Raw genomic sequence first — 15,987 nt, forward strand, 5'->3', positions numbered from 1 at the left:
CACAGGCACTGAGCTTTAAAATTTGCCACAAGAAACACACACACATGCGAAAAAAAATACAGACAGCATGCACAGAAAGCAAAAAAAAAAAAAAGAGCAGATCAATCTATCGCAACCTGCAGTGAGCACCTTCTTGTGCAGAGCTCCGTTTGACTCCAGTTTTCAAGAACATGAAACGTTTTGTGTGCCTCTGGAGGCGAGGAAAAACGAAGCCCTCGCAGATCTCCTGCCTTAGGAATATATGCTAGTAAAAACAGTCCAATTTTACACTCGACTCAGAAGGAATTCACACCGGCTGCGACACAAAACTCCCTCACAGAACACAGACAAAAGGTAAAGACCAAAAGAACACATATTTATATGCTCAATGCCACATTTTCACTAACTGAAAGATCACAGGCGTGTCACATTGGTAGTAATGGTGGAGGGACACATGGCAGCAGAGTATTAGTCAAGCTAGCTGCTGTGAAATGGCTTTGAAACAGCCCTTCAGTCTGTGAAAGGACGTGATGTTGAGAACTCAGACAAAAAAAAAGAGGCCAGAGAGAAGGACATCAGCAAAAAGAGATATTCAAACCATTACAGCTAAGCTACTGATTGGTGCTTTGATGTGAATAACTCTTTTTTTTCTTTTTTCTTTTTGGAGTTGATATGGAGGCTGTCATAATTTGATATCAATTTAGATAGAGACATGCTTTAAACGTGGCCAAAAAGACAACCTTCTAACTGTTACAGATGTATAAATGGTGTTTACCTCATGTTCACAACTTTGTTTTTGCAAACCAATATCAGGCTCTAACACCTAAGCAAATAAATGTCCAGGGTGTAAAGGAAAACTCAATTAAAAAAAAAAAAAAAAGTATTGGGATACAGTATATACAGATTAATGTGCTAGTGTAAGTGTAGATGGGCAGGGGCCAGATCTACCGAAAAAATAGGTTTACTTAAAAATAATGATACAAAAAGGGAGCAAAATCAAGATGAAGCTGGACCTTCACCTCAGGGGGAGAAGGAGCTGCAGCTACCCTCCTGTCTGAAGTGAAACTTCAATCACCATCTATTTAATCAGGGCCAGTTCAGGGCGGAGTTTTTCTATTGTCTGGACAAAGAGTCTGTGTGTCGCTGTCTACTTTCTATTCAGTCCAGGACTAATGTCTCCAGCCACTTCACTCAACAGCACGTGGCACTTATCATCAGGACAATGACCGAGTTGTAACCACCAGCGTGTAACTGAGGTGGGCCGGACAAAAAAAAGTGGGGTGGGGGAGAAGAGTAAGAAAAAAAAAAAAAAAAACACAGTGTTAACAGGGCTGAGATGGCAAAGTTGTGGAGAGAGAAAATAACATGTCTGAGTACAATGAAGGCAGACACACTACTGTGGTCTTTCTGAGACACTTGGAAGACAAATGGTACAAAAAGACAGTCGGTCTTTCTTCTACTTTAGTGAATACCTTTTATTGGACTTAACTGATATATTGCCAACAAGCAGCAAGTCATTTTTTATGAAGACGGGGACGAACTCAACAGCACCTGAACTTTGCATCTGATCACTATCACCACAGTAATAAGAAAATGTCCTATTGCATTTTTGTTAGACCTTTGTCAAAAAAAAAAAAAAAGAAAAAGGAAGAAAGAAATTGAAAACATCTTTAATTATTCAGAGTTAAAATCCCATTTATTAAACTGAGGCAAAAATGTTTCAGCCCTCAACTAAACTCAAAACTCAACTCCTGATAACTGCTGTTGATGTATTTGTCAGTGATTTTTAGGTAAGCTGCACCAACAGAGTTGTCGAGCTGTTTTGATTGAATCTTGCGCTGCCATGATTTTTAAATCGCTGCCTTACGTTTCCATGTGTGACTTGCACAGCTGCATTTTACGCTGTTCGCATTATTTTCAAATTTACATTTTCATTTGGTTGATTGATTTAGATTTTATTGTCAATGTGCTACAAATACATTAAAACAATACGTCACATAATAAAAGACTGGGACAGCACTATGAAGGAAAAACAAAAACAAGCCAACACACACACAAAAAGGTCCTTGCCGACTGAACTTAGATCTAAATTTAATTAAACTTCAAGGGTTCTTCAGAACACAATCTGCTTGTAAATCCATACTCTTGGTTAGAAATGAAATAAGACATTTTCACCAAATAATGGCTTGAAACTTTGACCGTGTAAAGTTTTATTAACTAATAATTTAGGATATTCCCAAACAGTCCAATGATGCAATGATGTTCATATGAAAGAGGCTGTATTGTCTGCCACATCATTTGATCATCTCTTTACACTGTGTGGGAGTGAGCCCCACATACAACACATTTTTAAATCAATACCACTTAAAGCAAAGCGGAAATTTTTCAAGGCAGGACAAACTTTTCTGTCTGCAACACAACTAACTGGGACAGTACTGACATATTTAATGGGCAAAACTGTCAACAGGTCATATCAAAACACTACACATTTACAGGAGGAGCAGAACAGTTTGTTGACGAATGAAGCTCCATCTCATCGCAAATATCTTCCACATTCAGAAATAGAAATGCTGAAGCTACATAAGTATTTTAGGCGACGAGCTGTTAGAACATTATTGTAGATTAAATGATGAAGCACCTGTCTTGCGCCAACTCCTGTCGGTAAAATAAAATTAAAAAGCTGACCCCAGGCCAAATAATATTAATGTAGTCTATCCAATACTGATGAAATGTACTCTATTATTTTCATCCATTTTATATTTATTTCATTTATCTATTTATTTATTTTTTGTACTTTTGTGGTGTATTAGACTGCATTGGCATCAGAAAACACCCAAGGTTAAAAGAACCGGTTTGATAATGGGGTAAAAAAGAGCCATGCTGGAAAATGTGGCATTTCTAATTTAGTCAGACTAAATGAAAATGACTTGTGAAATGTAAATGAGAAGAAATCGTTCAATTGTTTAAAATCTGTAAATGTCTTCGAAAGCTGGATAAGCCTCAAACATTTCTCACACATTTCGAAGGAAAACAAAACAAGTGGCTTTGCAGTGTTTGACTAAAGTATTTGGATTTTGTTTAACTGGAAGATTTAGTCAGTTTTGTATTTATTAACATGGCTTGTTACTAGACGGGTTACTTTTTGAGAGAAAAACGGACGTAAGTACATTGTGGATTAAAATGAAGAAAGACATTTAATAAATCTCATCTGTTGACAGACTCTTGTTATCTTGTTCTTTTCTTAATTTCAAAGCTGCCATTTAATACCTTGTCAGCTTTTTTTTTTCCATTTCACACATGAATGCATGAGCCTCTCTACCTTACGCTTCCGAAAGCATCACAGATGCCGCTTCTTGAATGGACCTTTCCTTTCGCTCATTTTTCTCATGCTCCTCGAATATTTTTAGCATCCTTGCATGCATTGTTGCATGTCGTGCTGTTCTTCTATTTGACATCTTAATAGTTCATCGCTTGTAGCCATGTAGAGAATGTTAAATAAAGCTCTGATGTGTAATTTGTCGCTCCACAAACAGTTCTGCTCCTGGCCTACCCTGGGAGTTAATGCAACAGATTTGTCATACACAAGCCAGGCACAGCTTGAGGAGGAGGAAAAAACACCTATTCAATCTGAATTTCAATCTCCATAGGGCTCTATGCAAATGCACACAAGCTGACGCTCCCTCTCTCTCAAGTTGCCTGAACACACTGATGGCAAATCCAGGCGGCACATTATAGTGTATGTAGAAGCTCAGGCTGGCAGGTAAAAGGTGTTGGAAAATGAGAATGAAGCGGGAATGGTCTTACATTTCAAGAATGCATAAGCAGGCAAAACTAAAACCAAAATAAATGCAGATACTTGTCGCAGGTAAGGAAGCAAAAATCCATTTTGATCATTACCTCCTGAAACCCCTCCCCTTTCCCTTCTTGTCTCTCATTGCTGTGCCCTTCAGCATAATGTGGATACAGAGCCTCTCGGAGGCTTTTTAGGGAATTGATGGATAATCAGATGATTACATAGAAAATCTCCATTGAGGACAATCCTTCCCGACAAACAAAGAGAAAGCTCTTTAGTTAATAAATAGGCTGAGAGACAGACAGAGGGAGTGTGTTTGAGAGGGACTAAGTAAATCCTGTCCTAGGCTGACAGTGAAGAGCCAACTCTCAATCACAAATTTAGTTCATCCAATCTGCCCTTGTATGCATATGTATCTGTACATATGTGCGCATGGAACACATTCAGAACCAGATATTTGCATTGTATAAAAAAACAACCGTTCATTTCCTGTTTAGCGCCAAATCAGAATCACATTTTGTATGTTTTATGTCAGTTATGATTTAAAAAAAATTATCTTCCATGCCAGGACAATGAGCAAAAATAAGATTTTAGAGAATTTCTTCACATTCAGTTTACATACACTAAAACAGGGAAAGGTCATATGATAATGTCGTGACTTTGTAAGCTTCTAATTAACCTTCATGTTAAATGGAGACAGCTGTGGGGTTTATTTTTAGGCAACACTTATGCCACACTTCTCCTTTTATCATTGAAAATTCAAGAAAATCAGCCAATACATCAGAAAAAGAGCTGTGGAACACAAAAAGGTCTGGCTTCTCCCTCAATAGAGTTTCTCAGTGTCTGAAGTTGTCCTGTTTGTCTGTTCAAACCGTACAAATACCAGCCTAGACAAACATGTTTTGGTGTGAAATATGCAAATCAACCTCAGGACAACAGCAAAAGACCTTATGAGGATGGTACTTAAAGCTGGTGAGTGTGTCTTCATCTACGTGACTAATGATTATACTACTTCACTCAGGTACAATGGGCCAAATTTCCACCAAACTATTGTGAGAAGCTTGTGGAGGGATACAAAAAATCTCACACAAAACAGATAGAAGAAACCTCTGTCAAATACTAACAACATATCTGTTGTTGTGGCCATTTATGCAAAATTTTGTGAATTGTAATTTCTAACAATTTAGTTTTCTTCTTTGGGCAGTTAAATATATATTTAAGTTAGTTTAGAACCAAAATCTGTAATTAATTTTTGTAATTGTTTAGTTTTCGTTGGTAATTATTAGACCCTCCCATTGATTTGGTGGAGGTACATTATTTGGCAAATGTCCGGTGTGATGACGTGAGGTTTTTGTAAAATGATTTATTTTTTTACTACCATTTGAACTTGAAATGTCAGATTAAGTTAGCTTTTGTTTTCAACTCAACTGTAAAATATTTTTAGTAATTATTTTGTCGATATTTTTACAAAAATTAAAGCACATGTATTTTTTTCAATCAATCAAGTCGGAAGTGTGTGCAAAAATCAAACCACCTGTTGTCACCCACGGCCTTTGTTGGAAATGTTTGGTTTTGGAATCTAGACGGCCGCAACATCTGTAATCTTCTGAAACATCTTTAATAACTTTGCTTCTCATACTAACATTTACAATATGTGAATATCTGATATTTTTTTAACTGATTTGAAACAGTCAGTTATGTAAAAATGTTATAAAAGTTATAAAATCTTACTTTTGACACTGCCAATAAAGAATAAATTCCCTTGTGGTTTGGTTTATTTCATTGGTTTACAGTGCTGAAATCAGATTATTATTGTAGTTGACAGTAAACTAACTAACATAACAAAGACGTTATTTGATGAGGAAAATTTGTGATGGTAAATACAATTACAAAATGCTGACAGCCTAATTTTACACCGGGTATTTCCAGAACAAAGCAGTTTATCTAACTATGGTTCACCAAAACTGTTGTTAAGACACGGCTTGAAAAGCTTGGTATATCATCATTTTTTCAGGGTAATTTGGATTCTGGTCTTGAGATCAAAGGCAGGTTTCTCTGGGCATTTGGCTGCAACTTCATAGATTTCAAATAGCTTACAAAATCATCAGAGAATTTTTCAACATATAACCAGTATAAATAATAAATGTTTGTTACATCTGCATTCACTGAATGCATTTTGATTGGATGCTTCAAGCAACATTATCTAATCAAAAGTTCTCATCGCTGCTCCGTCAAAAAACAGTCAAATCTGAGTGATTTGAGGTCGACTCAAGTCATGCAACATTTATATGTGAAAATGTAACCAAAAAAAACAACAAAAAAACCCCCACTGAAAATCTTGGATACCCATTATTTCATATGCCTTAAATGTTAAAGTGCATAATTAACCTCAAAGGCAATACCTCAAGCTGACAACTTGAAAGCTCTAATAATCAGTCAATGGAAATCAAAGTAGTTTATACTCAATCCATAGTGGCCGACGGGAGCAAGAGTTTTGAGTTCTTTCCATTCGCCAGGATTTTGGAATTGATTATCCACACAATGCATGCTGACTTGAGTCTTATACATGGACAAACACAATCTGGCTGAACAAATAATACACAAATAATGTATTTGGCTATTGTTTTCTTTTATAAGAAAACGTTTCACTCACAAAAGAGGCAGACAAACAGGTGACATACTGAGTTTAGTAATTCATAGAGGCGCATATTTCAGAAACAACCTTCAGAAGCACTTTTCTATAGCTGCTTTTGGGATTTTCACAACAATAAAGAGGACTTATGGACCATTCTTTCCTTAAAGCCGTTTCTTTTTACTTGTATTTCTGGGACGCCTTGATAATGTCAAATAGCCCACCTAAGGTTATGCCATAGCAACTCAGTTGGATGAAGGTCAGGATTCTGACTAAGGCACTTGAAAACAGGGTCTTTTCTTTCTAATCATTTTGTTGATCCCTTACGTGTGTGCTTTATATTGGGGTCTTTTTACGTCAAATATGCTGCATTTTGCTTAAGGTCAGAGAAAGGTTTATAAAATTTCAATAAAATTTATTCCAAAAACTGAAGGTAACTGTGTTCTTAAATATGAAAAACCATCAAAGCCTTGAGTCAAGACAAAGAACTAACATCACCATGTTAGACATGGAAAATGTACAGTTATTGTATACCAATTTATTCTTCAATTCATTTAATTATAAAAGAAGATGTTTGTTTTAATTGTGCACATTAAAAAACAACAGAATGTCAAACCAAAATTTGAAAAAAAAAAAAAATAAATAAATAAAATAACATGCAACCTCTGGAGGTTTATAATAGCTTTTATCATAGTCCATCATCAAATTACATGCAAAGAAATAATATAACATACTCAATTCTAATAATCAACCAAATAGAGTACGTCATTCTAAGAATGTAATAATCCAAAGTTGTTAGATATAAATGTGCACACACTTCCATAATAAAAAATACATCCTGTTGTATACAAAAAAAAGAAAGAAAACTGTACCAGTGATAACCAAGTTTTACACAAAAATACTTTTCTTAAGTCTATAACTGATCGACAGCAGCTTTTTTTTTTTTAAAGACATATCCAACTAATATTAAATTGTCTTGTTGAATTAATTTAACTGGAAAACAGTAAATGTATCCTAACCCATGCATAAAAAATCTTTGTGTCTGTTTATCCTGTGTATCTGCTTAAACTAGCTTCTCCAAAATATTGTTGACTTACTGAAAAAAATGAGGCAGTAATTATTAAAACTTTTCATTTCCAGATTAAAGAAAAGTTGCAATTATACGATTACGATACGACAAATCAAAAGATTTGACGGAAATGCAGAAGTTGGTGCTAATAAAGTTTGTGCTTCGCTTATATAAGGTAAGAAATTAACATAAAGATCAAGAGATACTGACTAAATGACTGCCGTAGGACTTGAGCAGTACAATAAAATGCTAATTTGAAGTTCAACTGTGACATAAAAGCCAATCGGAGTGGAGCTTCAGTCAATCTGTGCCGAATGGCAGTTGATACAGGATGTCCAAATGAAACAGAAACAAGGCAGATGTTTATTTTTATGTTGTAGCCAAGATGTGGCATGGTTTGACTGGACAGTATGGCCACAACAGTACTCTGACCTGTTCACTAACTTCCACGGGAGTGCTAAATTGACTGGCATAGGATATTTTCAACCTTAAATACTCGTTCAGGCCTCTCTGCCTGATACAACTGGTCTGCCAGCCTTGGATTTGGCATCAAACTAGCTTCTGGCTTTCCAAAGCAAAACAGGGCAAAAAACAACTAGCAGGTAGACGCAAATTCTCAGCCAAAAGCTAGAGAAAATCTTCCAGAGAGAAAGGTGGGGTGTTCAGTAAGTTCATCGTTCTGCAGTTTTGTGTTATAATAGTGAAATGTAAAATCAAGATTATCATAAAGCAAGTGTAATTTCACCACATGCCAAAGTTTTTTTTTTTTTCTCCTCCCCTTTTGGTCACGTTATTGCCATTTTGTTGCATTTTGAGTCACACCTAAAAACTAGGGGAAAACAACATTCTATTGGTCAATAAAATGCCTTTACAAAAATATTAACATCAATTGTCATTTTAGCAACATTACAGCACCAATACCTTTTTGAAGACTGAAGCCCAACTTTCACCAGCAGATATTTGATGCCCTGAAATAGTATTTGTTCTCCTACATATTTACACAAAAGAGCTGTTTGAATGATTTTTATTTCAGGAAAAAGGCCATCAAAATCAAATTCACCCTGTGTGAAAAAGTAATTGGTGGCAACAACAGCCATGAAGTGCCTGCAATCACTGGCAAAAACTTTTACATTGCGGTGGAGAAATTCTGACCTACTTTTCTTTGCATAATTGTTTTAAACCACTGCACTTGATAAGCTACCAATCATGATTTGTTGGATTTTTTTTTTTTTTTTTGTGTGTTTGTTTTTGTTGCTTTGTGTTTTTTTTCCCTACAGCTGTTACTCTTTTCTTAGCAAAGCTTCCAGCCTCTATTAAGATTTATCTGAAACAGATCTGACAAATCTATACATGTGGATAATTTAACAAAGCTTTCCATCAGACTGTATTTTATTTCTTTTAGACCCAATAACCTGCAATGTGTGAATTTTCTTATGATGGTTGAACTTCTCTTTAATTCTTCTCTTTAATCTTTAATGTTGGCCCGACGTTGGATTTTTGGCTTATAAATGCACTATTAAACAGAATCAGCTGTTTTTAGTGTGTTGTCATGCTTCAGCATCTGTGCATGTTGTTGTTCAGATGTTGTTTAGGGTTGTCACATATATCCTAGTTCACACAATAATTTGTTTGTGAAGCTACACAAATTATTGTGTTGCTTCACAATAATTTCTTCAAAAGATATTTTTTATTTAATCATAAACAGAATTATAAACCCAGTATCACACTAGAGGATCCTTGGATCATGACTGTATAACGGACAGCACCTAACATCTAAAAATGTCTTCTTCTCTTCATGTCTTGTAAATACACTTGGAAAAAATTATTAGATCAGAATTTTGTTATTTGAAAGATGCGGACAGTGTGATTTACACTCAAATTTCTTCCTTTTAATGTGTAATCCCACCTTATGAACCGTTTATAACTCAGAAGATGAAGTACGCTTTCCACCAACTGGAAGGTCAGTGGTTTGACCTTCACTGTATAAAATGTGTGAATGGGTTAATCTGGCATGTACCAGCCTGCACAGTGCTTCGGCTGGCCCTAAACGACACAAGTAGCAAAAATGTCTACGTACAATTATGTGCAATCAATCAAATTACACACACATTTATTTTCTACGGATGCGGCTTTTTGTTCTTCAGAAGACAAACAGTGCATTGTGAGAAAACAGATGTCTCCTGTAATCCATTAAAATGAGACATGTTTGTTTGTTTGATAAATGAGAGTCATTGTATTTGAATGATCTCTAACACCATTTGTAACAAGATTGATTTGGCACACAGCTCTCTGTAAAGGCCTTATCTTTGCGAGGAGTTGACAGGCAAAGTAAATTGAACAGTCTTTACCTGCATTGACTTCCAGTAACCTCCTCTTCTTCTGCTGTCTCTCCTGCTTTTCACGCTCAGCCTTCTCCTTTGCGGCCCGTGCTCTCCTCTGCTTCTCCTCCAACTCCCTCTGCCTATAGTTCTCCTTCAGTGCTTGCTGTAAAGGAAGGGGGGAAAAAAAAGTGATGAAAAGATGGAGAAAGAGAAAACATGACAGACTGCTAAGTTGGGTTAATTACAGTAGTGTAGGCCCCGTCAAAGGCAAAGGCAGCTGTCAAACCGCACAGACGTCTTTATCAGGCACTATTAAAGTCAGATGACGCTTCTGAGGTGAACTGTCACTGTGGTCTTGGCAGACATAAAATGGCTTCACAACAGAGGCTCCAGACGCCAGAGCGTCATAGGACTGCTGGAATAATAATCCTGCATTTTGCCTCTGGCTCCTTTTATAGACGAAACAACCAATCCTGTTGCGCAAAGGAATCCCACAGCTGCATTTCTACATTGTTGTCTCCAACCCTTATTTTTAGGGGCAACAACATCCTTCCTGGTACTCACTTATAGGCTAATGGTTTAAAATAAATTGCTGAACAAACTGTTGTTCCGACGTTTAGAGATTAACAACATGTTCATCCTCACCTGGTTGCTAATGTGGGAACTTGTAATTGCAATGCTGATAAAGTGAGAGGTAACTTTCAAAAGTGTAACTACAACTGTGCAGCAAATGTAAACACTTTATTCTGTTAAGGTTGTGTGAGTGTAAAACCCCTCTGACACTCCTGACTATTTTCTGTAACCAAAAAATTAGTGTCGACACTAAAAACACCTACAATGTTAGACAGTACTTCTATTCAATAAATACGTTGTTAAACAAATATTTAGTTGTATACATTTGCAGATGCATATATTAAACAAATTATTGTATCTTTAATTAATTATGAACATTTTCATAAATCTTACAATATAGATATCTCAATAACATGTAGAAATCATCGATCTATATATTTAGCTCTTTAGTTGTGAGTTTAATTAACTATTAACATACCTACAGTACATAAATAACATTAAGATTTTTGTAGTTTAGTTTTACTTTAAACTATAATTCTAATTTGACAAATTATTCAAAGCACGTTTAGCCTTTGATAGAGCTAAATCTCAATTATATTGGAACAAAATGGTTTTGAATAAAAAAATATATATATACATAGTTGAATGTTGAAGTCTGAATAGTATTTCCATAAATAAAAATATTTATGTAATAAGTATGCATTCAGCTGCTGGTAGCTGGAGGCCTTTGTGTGAGTGTAAAGTAAAATGACATTGCAAAATAATGCAAGACATGCTACACGAGCACTTCTAAATCCAACCTGTCCAAGCAGAATGATACAGAAGATAAACGCCATACATCAAACCAAAGAGGAAACAGGCTCTGTAATCTCCATTGTTAAATTTCTACAATGTCAATAGCTCAATAATCCCCCAGCAAGAGATATACTGCATATGATTTAATAGAGTGGTGGCCATCCTGATCAATAGCCTGTCATTGAAAGCGAGGAGGTCTGGGTTTTCATCTAACATCCGACTCCTCCCCCTGAGTCGCCCCTCCTGCTGTAGTCACACAGACCATTGTGAGTGGCACGTCCAAAAAAGCATAATAATGACACTAAGACTACATAAAAGGATGTACAGTAAAAGAAAATACATAAACACAAGCTTTAACACTCTACTGTAATATACAGAAAAATTTAAGTGGCGCATTTAAAAAGGGATAGTTGTTTATTGATGCCAGCTGACAATCTCCAAATACGACTGGATCAAAGTGACCACTGTTAGAAATGGCAGTCAACTCGAATTCAGAAACAGGTCAGTGTGATCAGTATAACGTCAATAAGCCACTTGAAATGCAGAGAAATTGCAACCTGAACAAAACATATAAACCTTACAAATTACCGCCCTTAACCTGTACTTCAAAACTGTGTTTTCTAAAGCTGAGGTGAGTAAATCAGCTATTGCATAATGCATACTGTTAAATATCTACACAATATGGGCTCCTTTACATGTTAACTGTAGGTTTTTTTTTATCAGCAGATTGACCTAAAAGCACTGTGCTCCCTGTCCCTCTTATAAAGCAGTAAGGTAAAATTTTAAAGATGAATATAGGTGCTCTCTGCCATTTATCATCAAGAGCACAGAAAAGAAAAAAAAAAATACCACAGAGAATTGGAAACAACTTGGCAGAAAGCTGGAGCGTAGGTAAATAAAGAACTCTGTAAACTTTGGTGCAGAGCTATTCATCACTTTGTGGAACAGTCGAAAATTGGATTTTTCTTTTTTCTCCATGCAATTCCAAACTTGAAGATTCATAATAGTTTACGACAAAGTGTGTAATCAGGATTCTAAAATGTTCCCATCATTATACCTGACACTTTAAATAAGGTATAATGACATACAAGCTTCTATTAAACCACAAGTCATGCGGGAATGAGTCTTAATATCAGCATGCTACAAAGTCTGTGTTTAACTTAACTAACAGTAATGAGCATGGTTATCAGCATCACAAACATTACTGCTAATTAGATTTATTACGCCATTTTATTTAAAGCAACTTGCAGCCGGGGAACACTGTCACATACTGATAAGAGTATCAGAGAAACTGAGGAGAATAATCTGACGGCACCACTGCAGGAAGCCAACATCTCCCTGGAATGTGACCCGTCTACGGTTGAGGAGCAGATCTTTATTTGCAGGGTTTCCCCCAGTGTTTTATAAGCCTGGCGGGCCACCAGGCTTTACTTGTGCCCCCACCAGGCTAAGCATTGCTTATTTATTTAAATCTTTTTAAAATGTTTGCATTTTTTTAAAAGACTTTATAGTTAGTGTTCAGGTATTAATCTTCCAATCTTTCAATAACACATAAATATCAAGTGATATTTTCAAATTTTCTGTCAACTTTCAACATTTTTTAACTCAAAAACATGACAGGCTGCTGGATGAACGACTGCCCCATCACCCAACCACTGGGCTTAGCAAGTTTTCTGGGGAAAGCCTTGATTTGGTTTCAGTAAAAGAGTATGGTTGTGGCAGCATCATGCTAAGGGATATTATATAACTTGAGCTTCTGGCTAACCTGGTCAAGACACGACTATCTGACCCTCTGATTAGCTCTGCTTTATTCAAAATACTACCTTTCTAAACTGATAGGACCTAAAAGGGTTTATGAACAAGAACTGTGGAAATATGTATATGTACAAAGCTAGTAATTCTAACAATTTTCCATAATGAGGTCAAGGAGGTTTAGTAAATTTTAGAATTTAGATTTTAACCTAAAATGTTTACACACCTACAAAAATAAAATAAGTTACATTCTCAGTGCAGTTTGTAGAAGGGGTTTGAAAATGCAAATGACAGTCTCCAGTTTGAAAGGAAGGTATTACAGCTCAAAGGACATGAGGAAGATGAATGCCAAATTACTGTGATTGAAGCTATTCAGAGCTCTCTTTTAAACTATTTTTAAATGAAGGCCTTTGTGTCATAAATTTATCTCTGAAATGATGGAATGGCTATTGGTTGTTCATGGCAACAATTTCTTCACACGAGAACTATGCAATAAACGAGAAACCGATTTGGTACAGTAAAGCAGAGGCAAACACTAAGAGAAGGTGACGGAGGAGTCATTTAAAACTGAATAGATTTTCAGTAACAATTAGGACCAGCTCACACCTACACACGCTTGCTAGTTCTGAAAATGTTTCAGTGCTTTAGTGCTCCCCACCTTCTAAAGAATTATGACCTTAAAGAGAGACACAGAACCCTTATTCAAACAGTTTGTCAAAGATTTTACACATCGTCACTTATTTATTAAGAAAAATGAGTCATTGGTTACACTGTGTATCTTAATCGTTCAACTTGTCTCTGTCCTCTAACTAGATAGATAGCGCCCAATGATTAGACCTAGGGTTTTTGTACTGCACTAAAGGTTGAATGTTCATCTTCATTTTTTGAGCAGCTTCGAAGATTAGCAACTGGAAAATGATTTAATGCAAGGAGTTTGAGTTGTTAAAGTTAAATTCTTTTGGGAACACACTGCATTTTCCATTTCATTCCATTTTATTCCTCACATACCCACATCTTTTTGTAAGTGAGTGGTTCTCATTATGTGATGCTCAAAGACTATTATTTCATACAATGACCAACCACAGAATTTCCTTAAGTTAACATGGGTTACTTGATGATCTAACTATCCAAAGTTCTCAAATCATCTGCCATTCATCATTTTAGTCCAATACTGCTGAGAAAAAAAAAAAAAAAAAAAAAAAAACATGTTTCCTTCTCAAAGCTTGTAAAGATAGATTTTTTTTATCACCTTTTATAAGCAGAATGAGAGTGCTGGTGCACTTTGGTAAATGTTTGCCCTCTTGCTCTCTTCCTAGTATCTTATGTTGTTGTGCATATTGCCTTTTAGGGTTACAACCTTTAGACAAGAGATGTGTAGTCAACACCCAATGATAATGTGCAGATGTGAGGACAATAAATATATGGTAATCAAGTTGCATCAGTCTTTCTCATCTCTGCTCTCAAGGTGGAGGTCTGAATAGCTGAGCCGCACACGCCAGGCATCATAAAGCAGAGCAGAGTAATCAGGTGTTCAAACTGAATGCAGCCATGTGGTAAAACCTTCCTGCATTACAAGGTGGAGGTGTCCCTGTCCTTATTTGTGCTTTAGAGCCACAGTAGTCATAGCAGCAGGACTTTCACTAAATTAGATTTAGGATGCATCATTAACTGCGTTGTCTGCACCAACTCCGATTTTGTTACACTTTGAGCTAGTGGGAAAAAAGGACCCAAGTTAAAACACTTAGTACAATTTTGCACTTATTATTTAATGTCGTTCTGAATTGGTCACTGGTCATTTTTGACCAAGAAATTGGAGAAAGTTCTCCAAGCTTCTGGCAAATCTGCTTACCTGATTTGCATTCATCAATATTTTAAGACTTTTTGAGCATTTTGTAATTTTCATGAAGAAATAAAAAAAAAAAACATGTATTTTCTGACTTCAAATTCATTAATCTCTCTTTTGTCAAGACATTCTTTAATGAACATGAAATGAATGCTACCACATTATATATAGATATTCTGTTAGATTTTGAAAATATATATATTATTTAAATGAAGGAGAGAAAGAAAAAAAATTACTAGCTCACTAAGATAACTGCCCTCTGCTTTTCTTCATCACTACAGGTCTGCTTCACCATCCTCCTCTCCTGGATGTCCACTATTAGATACGCTCAATTGGATTTCTGTCAGATGTGCGGGCCTCGCCCTGGGTCTTCTTCCTACGGGTGACTGCACTTGCTGCATGCGTGCACAAGTATGTGTATGTCTTTGCGCTTCGTGTGCAAACAAAACCAAACTGAGCAGCTCCTCCTATAAAAACTGCCCAAATGAAACGGCATTAACAAACTATACAAGAACGCATGCTTTATGAATTTAATACACACATTCAAGGGCTCAGTTTGCTTTGGGGTTAGGACTGGAGACAGCACAAAGCTATTAGCATGGGCCTTGGCACAGCGGGGTATATGCTGACACAGGTTTGACCGAGAGGTTACGATGCGGAGATTTACTGTATGGCTGTGTTCTCTGACCTGGCCATGGCATTTCCCAAGACATGTCTGTGTGATGTGACAATTTGTACGAAATGCTGAGGGTGTAAGCTGCTTGTGCCTTGACCTATCACAGGGAAATAAATAGCTACTTTGGGAGTGTTGATCTTATAATGCAGGTCTTTATAACACTTGGCTTGTTCACCTTTCACAAGCAGAGTCATTAACCGTTATGTTTGGTCAGAGCATAAAAGCTAAAGCAGGACACAATGCGAAGAGATGGCACTAACTGGCTGAAACCAAAGCCAAAGATCTGGTTCAATTTTATACACTTAATTAGCTGATTAAAATTTTACATTGTTAATACATAGGTCTTCTTGTTAATTTATTTATATGTTGTTAATTCAGATCTACATCAAACTAACCTATGCAAGTATTAAAGAAAAAAAAAACAACTAAACATCAACACATTTTTATCATTAACATTAACATTCAACTGTGAAACTTTCAAGCATAAAAATGATCTAAGGCTGTGGGAATAAATCAATGTGTCTATGCATAATTGCCTCTTAAAATGTCTGAAG

General features: G+C 36.1%; 1 protein-coding gene across 2 annotated transcripts in view; it reads right to left on the minus strand.

Annotated features, from left to right (window-relative positions):
* LOC103139398 (protein diaphanous homolog 3) overlaps positions 1–15,987 on the minus strand; it is a 154,115-nt gene that overhangs the window by 52,497 nt on the left and 85,631 nt on the right. For both annotated transcript variants that reach the window (XM_016672425.1, XM_007553989.2), the window contains one exon: positions 9,822–9,957. In XM_016672425.1, coding sequence (XP_016527911.1) covers positions 9,822–9,957 — 136 coding nt within the window. The remainder of the gene's footprint in view (positions 1–9,821; positions 9,958–15,987) is intronic.

The sequence above is a fragment of the Poecilia formosa genome, unplaced genomic scaffold (assembly GCF_000485575.1).
Source record: "Poecilia formosa unplaced genomic scaffold, Poecilia_formosa-5.1.2 Scaffold60, whole genome shotgun sequence".
In the NCBI taxonomy this organism is placed as follows: domain Eukaryota; kingdom Metazoa; phylum Chordata; class Actinopteri; order Cyprinodontiformes; family Poeciliidae; genus Poecilia; species Poecilia formosa.